General features: G+C 37.6%; 1 protein-coding gene across 1 annotated transcript; it reads right to left on the bottom strand.

Moving 5' to 3' along the window:
- Positions 1–1,415: 1,415 nt before the first annotated feature.
- Positions 1,416–9,785, bottom strand: LOC110450949 (poly(U)-specific endoribonuclease-C-like). Its single transcript, XM_021498762.1, has 5 exons — positions 9,659–9,785; positions 7,208–7,367; positions 5,311–5,513; positions 4,280–4,500; positions 1,416–1,707 (listed from the first exon to the last, which is right to left on the bottom strand). The coding sequence occupies exons 1-5, from the start codon at positions 9,783–9,785 to the stop codon at positions 1,480–1,482; spliced, it is 939 nt and encodes a 312-aa protein (XP_021354437.1). The 3' UTR covers positions 1,416–1,479.
- Between the last annotated feature and the right edge of the window lie 280 nt (positions 9,786–10,065).

The raw sequence follows: 10,065 nt of genomic DNA, 5'->3' as shown, positions 1-10,065 counted from the left end.
GGGGGGAGGCTTCAGGGTTCGGGGGTGCAACACTTAGATTATATCTGTTTATGAAAGAGTCTGGAACAGATCATATCAGAATAGGACAAGGAAAGTAAAATAACTTACACAGATAAGACGTTCATAGAAAAGAAAAAAATCAGAATGAGAGAAAATGGGGGAACAGACACAGAAATGGGACGGTGTGTTAGAATGTTTAGCGAGTTTCACATATGTGATTATAAGCATTTTTCCACACATCTATTTCTTATTTTGTTTTTTACAACATATGTAATTATAAGTATAGAATCTTCGGATAAACAATCAATGTAAATATGTGCTATGATTAAGGAATCTAAGATGCCGCACATATTTCCTACATCCTCTATGGTTGGATCCTCGGCGATTTGTGATATTGATTCGGTTTAACTATTTTAAGAAACAGCAAATCAACAATTTTAACGTCACAATGCTTTCTGCAAAATGTAGTACTTACCTACGTATACATTTTTTCCCTATTTTTCTCATGTTTTATGAGTAAAGTATTTTTTCCCGGCTTATATATCAATTAAGGAATTTTATTTCGATGTGTATGTGGTTATATGGACATGACAAAGTTGTTGATAATATAATATAATATATATTGATAAATATAAATTGACAAAAGACAGGGTTAATGCAACATAATGTAGTTTTTCCAATTTCTTCCATTCGTAATTTAACGTAAATAATAATATATCACCTTTACAAAAAGTAATATATATCTTAGAATGTAATAGGTGTCCTTGATCAAGTTCTCTACAGCGTGCAAGGACATTCACGTTTGCAAACATATAAACTTTAATATCAAAATATTGTTTCCTAATTGGATTTATGATATTATTAATCCTTCTATTGATACGTAAAATAATGCGAGGATGAAGGTTTCCTTGTTAAAAGAAAATGCGGATTATCATTGTTTCGAGAACGGATTTAAAAAATGTAAAAAATAAAAATAAATTGTAATCCCTTACATTACCATAATTTGTGAATTGATAACAATAGAACTTCTATTTCTTTCCTTTCCCGCCAACACAATCTTTTTTTCGCGTTGTCTTAAATAATTATTTAGATAAATAAATCAACACCTCTATTTCATGTATTTCGTATCTGCTCTTTCTTTTTGGCGTTGTCTTAAATAAATATATAAACAGCTAAATAAATGTCACCCTGGTAAAGTACTAGCTGCTTCCTACCGACTAGGTTAGGGATAATTTCTCTAAGGTTATTCGGTAGAGTGTAAGACTAGTAAACCAGAGGTCCCGGGTTCGACTCCTAGCGGAGGCATTGCAATAATGATGACCTCTGTTAAATGAATAAAATTAAAAGAACGAATAAATGAATGAATGAGCACATTTATTTATTTCATTTCCTGTCTGCTCTCCAATGGGGTAAATAAATAAACAAATAGATAAATACAAATTCACACTGTATCTACAAAACATTTTAAATAATATCTTTTTAATTAAAATAGGCTGTAGCCACTTGATCACCATGGACATAGCTGACGTCATAGGATTTCACCGTGAGGTAGTTTCCCGCCATATCGAAGTGACAATTGGTGTTTTTCCGGACCAAGAAACAGGTTGTCAAAACGGCGAGGTCAAACTCCGGACTGGTACCGACCAGAAGGGTGGTCAAGGGTTTGGGTTTATTATACCAAGTAAAGTGAACACCCAACTTCCGGGGCTGCGGAACAAACAAACAAATCAACATTACAAACAACTTCCGGGGTTGTGGAAAAATGAATAGATCAACATTACCATCAACTGCCGGGGCTGTGGAACAAACGAAAAAATCAACATCACCACCAACTTCCGGGGCTGTGGAACAAACGAAAACATCAACATCACCACCAACTTCCCGGGGTTGTGCAACAAACGGTAAAAATCCAATATTACCATCCAACTTCCCGGGCCTGTGGAACAAACGGAAAAATCAACATTACCATCAACTTCCGGGGCTGCGGAACAAACTTAAAGATCAACATTATCATCAAATTCCAGGACTATGGAACAAATGAACAAAACAATATTACCATCAACTTCCGGGGCTATGGAACAAATGAACAAATCAACATTACCATCAACATCCGGGGCTATGGAAAAACGAACAAATCAACATCAAATACAACATCCGGGGCTATGGAACAAACGAAAAAATCAACATTTCTATCAACTTCCGGGGCTGTCGAAAAAACGAACAAATCAACATTACCATTAACTTCCGGGACTGTGGAACAAACGAAAAAATCAACATTACCATCTACTCCCGGGGCTGTGGAACAAACGGGAAAATAAACATAACCATCAACTTCCGGGACTGTGGAACAAACGAACAAATCAACATTACCATTAACCTCCGGGACTGTGGAACAAACGAGAAAATAAACATAACCATCAACTTCCGGGACTGTGGAACAAACGGGAAAATAAACATTACCATTAACTTCCGGGGCTGTGGAACATACGGAAAGATCAACATTACCATCAATTTCCGGGGCTGTGGAACAAACGGGAAAATCAACATCACCATCAACCATCGTGCCTGTGGAACAAACGGAAAAATCAACTTTACCATCAACTTCCAGGGATGTCGATGTGGACCAAACGACAAAATCATCATTACCATCAAGTTCCGGGGTTGTGGAACATACGGAAAGATCAACATTACCATCAACTGCCGGGGCTGTGGAAAGACGAACAAATAAACATTGCAATCAACTTCCAGGGCTGTGAAAAAACGAACGAATCAACATTAACATCAACTTCCAGGGCTGTGGAACAAACGGAAGGATCAATATTATCATCAACTTCTGTGGGTGTGGAACAAACGGAAAAATCAACATTACGATCAACTTCCGGGGCGGGGCTGTGGAACAAACGGAAAAATCAACATTACCATTAACTTCCGGGGCTGTGGAACATACGGAAAGATCAACATTACCATCAATTTCCGGGGCTGTGGAAAGAAGAACAAATCAACATTACCATCAACTTCCGGGGCTGTGGAACAAACGATCAAATCAACATCACAATTAACTTCCCGGGCTAGGGAACAAACGGAAAAATCAACATTACGATCAACTTCAGGGGCTAGGGAACAAACGAAAAAAAATCAACATTACGATCAACTTACGGGGCTGTGGAACATACGGAAAGATCAACATTACCATCAATTTCCGGGGCTGTGGAAAGAAGAACAAATCAACATTACCATCAACTTCCGGGGCTGTGGAACAAACGATCAAATCAACATCACAATTAACTTCCCGGGCTAGGGAACAAACGGAAAAATCAACATTACGATCAACTTCAGGGGCTAGGGAACAAACGAAAAAAAATCAACATTACGATCAACTTACGGGGCTGTGGAACATACGGAAAGATCAACATTACCATCAATTTCCGGGGCTGTGGAAAGAAGAACAAATCAACATTACCATCAACTTCCGGGGCTGTGGAACAAACGATCAAATCAACATCACAATTAACTTCCCGGGCTAGGGAACAAACGGAAAAATCAACATTACGATCAACTTCAGGGGCTAGGGAACAAACGAAAAAAATCAACATTACGATCAACTTCCGGGGCTGTGATACAAAAAGAAAGATCAACATTACCATCAATTTCCGGGGCTGTGGAACAAACGGAAGAAGCAACATTACCATCAACTTCCGGGGTTGTGGAAAAAACGGAAACATCAACATTGCCATCAACTGCCGGGGCTGTGGAACAAATTAAAAAATCAACATTACAATCAACTTCCGGGGCTGCGAAACAAACGGAAAAAATACCATTACCATCACATTTCGGGGCTGTGGAACAAACGAAAAAAATCAACATTACCATAGAATTCCCGAGTTATGGAACAGGCGGGAAAATCAACATTACCATAAACTTCCGAGGCTGTGGAACAAACGGGAAAATCAACATTATTATCAACTTCCGGGACTGTGGATCAAACGGAAATATCAACGTTCAAACAGACAAAACAAGTTTTTCCCAAACTTCCGTTACTCTCTAACAAACAGAGACATCAACATTATTTTCAACTTTCGAGGCTGTAGACCAAACGGAAATATCAACATTATTTTCAACTTCCGAGATGTTATACCGAAAAGACATACCAACTTTCTACCTTAAGCAGTTTAAATAAATTAAGAGGATCATAATTGAGACAAGGATATCAAATACAAAGATAGAGTCCATTTCATAACTCGATTTGTCTGCTCGTAGGTATACGTGAAATCGAAGTTACCTGATTGGAGTAGATGTAGCCAAGATAATTGATGTGCCCTAGTTTCTCCTCGAGGTAGAATTGAATCCAGTTATGGAAACCGGAAACATCTGTGCTAGTTGTCTCTCCGACGAACACGTGCTCGAATCCGTTACTTCCGTGGGAAGTTCCGGATCGAGAATACTGGGTAAACCATATGCTCTTTAACGTATCCCGGAAGGCGGTCGTTGATGTGGTGTAGCCTTATAATAAATAGGTCAAACATATTGTAAAGACAAACTTTAAGTTAATTACAACCGCTAAATACTAAATTGCAATACATATTCAATAAAACCCCGCTAACTCGAACTCGTACGGGGTATTCAAGGAATATACAAAGAATATGTACGAACTCGGTCGGGACCAAACGAACTGTTCGACGAATGAGGGGTAACCGAGTAAACGAGAAATCGAGTAAATCGAGTTCGAGGAAGTGGGGTTTTACTGTATGTATATATTCCACTTCACCTAGATGTATTACACGGCAGCATAATTTTATGGGTCAATAATTAGAATATTTACAATTCTTTTTTTTTAGATACTCATTTATTATGTAATACTAAGAGGTCTAGGGGGTATGTATTCTACAAATTACATTTAATGTTGAAATGATCGTCTTAGCCAATCAAGAGACAATACCAGTTATAATTATTAGATTCATTAATTATTTGGCCGATCTTGTTTATCAAGGTTAGAGTACCGTCTACTGATACGTTACTAATATGATCTTTGGTCCTTAAATTGGACACACTTTTTGAAACTGGCAACATTGGTGTAATGTGTAATGTTTAGATTCTGAGTTCGAGCCTTGCAATGTTTATGGTTTTGTTTTGTTTTTGTTTTATCTTTTCAAATAATCAAATTTCTAACAACATGTATGGTAACATGTGATTTTCATGGAATGTGTCTTTTGAAAGGTAACAATGGTAATAATATGATCTGACTTGTTGGTACAGTTTACCTTAATGAATGTTTTATTGCTCTGTCGGAATGCAATACAACTCTCCAGTTACCTTTGCCATGCAGAAATCTATAAGTTTCCGACATCACCGAAGTTTTCATCACTTCCGTAATGAATCGGTCAATTTCGGCAGTTTCCGTCGATGACGTATGCTCCGAATGAGCTGTGTTTTTGTCGAAGTTGTCAAGCAAGGCGATGAAAGCGGAGTACGTAGGTTTCGTAAAGAGATGGTTCTCATTAACATAGTGGAACAATCTGCAACGAATTCACATACAACATCATTTTAGTATTTGTTTAATATCTAAATTTATATTATATTCACGAGACGATATTATCGCAGTTTTCATGCTAAGGAATTTCAACAGAAATCTGAGAAAGGACAGAAATACTCTTATCGCAGGCGACGGCCATATATAATATTGAATCTAAAACGAGGCTGAGGGCGCGGAAAAATGACTTCCAGTTATATCAGTCTTCCCAAATTAAGACCCCCACTCACTTTCATCCGAGCCAAAAAGAGGGTTTTATGATTCATCATTGTTGTAAAGTAATAAAGTGTATATTTAACATTTAAAATGGGTATTGTACGGCATGAACATAGATTATTGTGACCTCAATGAAATTATATGGGTTCATTCGGTCACATGAACGAGAGTATTTACCGTCATGCCTGATACACTACCAGATGCATATGTATAGCGATCTATTCAAAGACCATTTCTCCGTTAACAATAATTTTAGATTAACTTTGACGCCAGGAGATGAAGAATATGTTAACAATGTTTAAAACATACCCTCTGCTTGTTAAATCCCGTGCATGTATAGACAAACAGGCTACAGGTGTTAGATAGACCACAGGGACCTGATATTTTGTTACCGCTATATTTGGATCTAAAGTAAGGTGTTCAGCGTAATTTTACATGTTTTAGGGAGAAAATCCCTATGATAAAGACTACCCAATTTGTTATTCTAACTTAGACAATGAGCATTGTCTCAATCAAATTCAAACCAAACAATAACTTACGGAGTACGATTTGTGTATACGCAATATTCCCGATTGATATCATCTGACAGCTGTCACAACAATATACTGCATGTTCAACAAAAGGAAAGAAATCAGTCGACATCTCTTTTATAAAGAATGTGATATTTATACATTTCAGTTCAAAATGACCAATCTGCGATTCCGACAATGGAAATTGAAATTCAGCCTATTTTGACAAGGTTTTGCACAGTGGTTTTAGCAACCATAAACAACTAATTTGAACAAACTTTATATTTCCCCTTAAGACGTATTGGTTACGCCAACACATTTCCATCTGATGTTAAGTTTTGTTCAAGCAGATGCGTTCTGTAGTTTCTGAGAGTAAACTGTACGTGGTTTGAAAGTTCAAGGGGAGGTTTTCAGTATGTATGGATTTGTGTGAGGTCGAAGCCATACAAAGTCCTTCATCTTATATGTACGACTTATATTAAGGCTCCACTGACTCCGAGCCGCGATCTCAAATGAAGTGATGAACAATTAAACAGCAGAACGTCATGAACATTAATAATCCCCCCCCCCCCCCCCCCAAGACCACTCTCTATCTCTTGTTTATATTCATATAAACGCGTGTGAGTGGGTGTGCGTGTGTGTGTGGTGTGAGAATGAGTGAACGCATGTAAAACAACTTTTATTTAGCTACATTTTTCATAAAGTATTTTTTTGGTGCGCCATCTTGTAATTTTGTTGTATTTTTAGTGTATTTTTTTATGGAAATGCCTTTATATCAGTTGTATAACTTGTGCCCAACCATGCTGTATTATGGCAATAACATATGTTTAAATCAACAAAATAAATCTGCGAAACAAAATAAGCGACCCTGCCTGCGTCATTCATCACAAGACTGGTGTTTTCATATGACAACATGGGACGATATAACTGACCAATCAAAAGTCGTGTTCCTCACCTGTTATTGGCGAGGTCCGCGGATGATGAGCTCGACGTATGTGATTGGAGGTTGTATGTGATGTCAGAGAAGGAGGCGCCATTGGTGTCGTCGTTCCATATCCCAGTGACAAAGGCCGATAACTCTGTATTGGAAACGCTACCCAGTACGAAAGAAGAAGCTATGAAATCAGAAAACAAAATGGCTGCTTCAATAAAGATCTTTTTGGCGATCACTATGTATACATATATGTGACAAAAATCCTTAAATGGTTAATGTTTTCTTGCAATTAAACGTTATTATAACAGGCACTTATACGATAAAAATAACTTCTCCCTTTTCTTTAAAATATTGCACTTCAGCAGGGCCATAACTAATCACGAAGGGCCTGCTCGATTGCAAACCCCGAGCATCCTGCGGCCGGCCGGAAAGGCGGGGGTTCGGCTCGATTGGAGCTGGCCAAAAAATATTTTATTGGAAATAAAGATTTACAATTTTTCACAATCCTTTTCTCCAAATACATGTATAAAAACAATAACTTGATAAGGCAATTTACGCAATAAATAGAAAATAGAGAGAAGAAAAGACGGAGAGAGAAACGAAGTAAAGGATTGTAAAACAGGCAGAGTAGAAGAAAACAACCGGCTGCATTTGCTTATGTAATTTTGAACAGCTTTTGCAATTGAGGTATTTTCATCTTTGCTGAATTTAAGATCGCCATATAGGAGCAAGTCTAAAGTTAGATTTCGCTGTTGGGTGTATTCCGTCTTTGCGTATTGCTGAGTTATCTTCTCTTTGGAGCAGGTATTGATTGCTACGTCACTTGTTTGTGAGAATAACGTCATCAATTTTTGAGAAAACGACGTAATTTTCTCACACAAACCAATGACGTAACAATCAATACCTGCTCCCAAGAGAAGATAACTCTGCAATACGCAAAGACGGAATAGGTGATATACACAGAGGAAGTGATAAGAGTCTTCACATGGATTACCGCATGCCCATTCAGTTGTATTATTTAAATTTGCTCTTAATAGGTCATAGTTAAGAGAGCTGGCACGGTTTCTCAAACGGCAATGAAGTATATTTAGTTTACGAGAACCCAATGCCAGAAAGCATTTATTGTGTATTTCCCCTTTTAACTTTATATTTGTTTTAAATGAACTGAGAGTAGCCGAATTCCTTATAGATATATCTAGGTAATTCCAGATTTTTGTAGTTGATGGGAAAACAGAATTGCGCATAGGTTCAAGCCTCAAGTTTGGTTGTCTTAAATGTTGGGAATGGTTTCGGTTATAACGGCAAATATCCCCAATGCTATCTGGTATGGTGTCACACAAATAATTTGGAGCAGTACCGTTTTTAATTGATACTTGTCTGTGCTTCCGTCTAGTTCTTAGTGGGACCCAGCCAATTTCATTAAATATATGTTCGAATTTTTGTGTATATGGGTAGTCCTGTAACAATTCGTGCAGCGTCTATCTGAATTGGAGCAAATGCTTTTGAAAAGATGTCGAACATTTCATAACGTAAATAAACTTTAGCAATCTACATTTCGCCGGCTCAAATTTAAAATCCTTCATCACGAACTCTACAACATTTAAATGGTACATGTATATACATATATTGATGCTATGTTGAATAGAGCGCTTGATTGGAATACTAGCCGGTCAGATACCGGCGTAAATCGGTTTCTACCGAGCTGTCGACTTGAATCGACTTTTCCGTTTTTGCGTATTTGAGAGTTATCTTCTCTTGTGAGCAGGTATTGATCGTTACGTCATTGGTTTGTGTGAGAAAATTACGTCGTTTTCTCAAAAATTGATGACGTTACTCTCACAAACAAATGACGTAACAATCAAGGACGCCCTATTATTGATATGTTGCCTTGCTCAAGTCAATATTTGAAAGAAGTTAAACAGAAATGGCAAACGATTAATGAAGATGTGGTCACTAAAACCTAAGTTTCGAGAGGCATTCAAGTCCACTTAATGCATGTCATTTTCTCGGCGTACACAGGGAAGTAACTCTGCTAGATGATACAATGTACGTAGCTTTATATGCAAAACGGGTCTCTCTAAGTCTTATGACGTTTTAATTGCAACGCAGAATATTTATCTTTATATAATTATANCCATCCCCTGTATATCGCCATCCGCCAACCATTTTTAAATACAGAACTGTTTTATCCCCCGACCATATCGCCATTGTTTACGTTTTTGGTCCGGAAATTGGTTAATGATCGTTAATGATTCAGTCATGCGTGTATAATCCACGTGTACAGGTAAACGTGTATGTATACAATATATCACGTGGTGTGTATGACGTACGTCTCTCTAGTCATTAATAACCGGATGAACCATAAATAAGTAAACAATGGGTTAATACGTACATGGTTAGGGATAAAACAAAACGAAATCAAAGCATAGAAGAGTATAGGAAACAGACATAAAAGTATGTTCAAATACTTACAGTGAAGATAAAGGCTGATTAGGATCAAAATAGAACTGTTACGGCCGGCCATCTTTGGAACAGCACGCGGGGCGTATCTAAATATGCGTGACCCTGTAATCTTATCAGTTCTCCTTGAAATATACATGTACGGTAAGGATGCCCAATCGCCGTTTTCCGTCCCATACACGGAAATTGCCGAGCGTGTCCCGATTGAGTTTAATCCTAGTGCCACAAGGAACTCGTATAATGCAACCCTGTCGATTTTTCTGCCAGTCCAATTGTATCCTTAGTTACTTTCCCAATGCTGTTGACCCGGTCATAACAAGTTTTAATTTGTATTTTGAGTTGCAATCAAGGATTTGGTAGAACTAGGCACAAGGCTTTATGACAAAACTTTATAGATATATCATAGTATGTTTTAAAGT

Source organism: Mizuhopecten yessoensis, unplaced genomic scaffold (assembly GCF_002113885.1).
Source record: "Mizuhopecten yessoensis strain PY_sf001 unplaced genomic scaffold, ASM211388v2 scaffold5547, whole genome shotgun sequence".
Taxonomy (NCBI): domain Eukaryota; kingdom Metazoa; phylum Mollusca; class Bivalvia; order Pectinida; family Pectinidae; genus Mizuhopecten; species Mizuhopecten yessoensis.
Note: the sequence above shows the minus strand (reverse complement) of the source record. Positions and strands in the feature narration are given on the sequence as shown.

Coding starts and splice junctions, on each gene's coding strand:
- LOC110450949 (XM_021498762.1), bottom strand. CDS start 9,785: ATGTATATTTCAAGGAGAACTGATAAGATTACAGGGTCACGCATATTT. Junction 5,514..7,207: donor GCGGACCTCGCCAATAACAG/GTGAGGAACACG, acceptor AATTCGTTGCAG/ATTGTTCCACTATGTTAATG. Junction 1,708..4,279: donor GCTACATCTACTCCAATCAG/GTAACTTCGATT, acceptor TTTGTTCCGCAG/CCCCGGAAGTTGGGTGTTCA.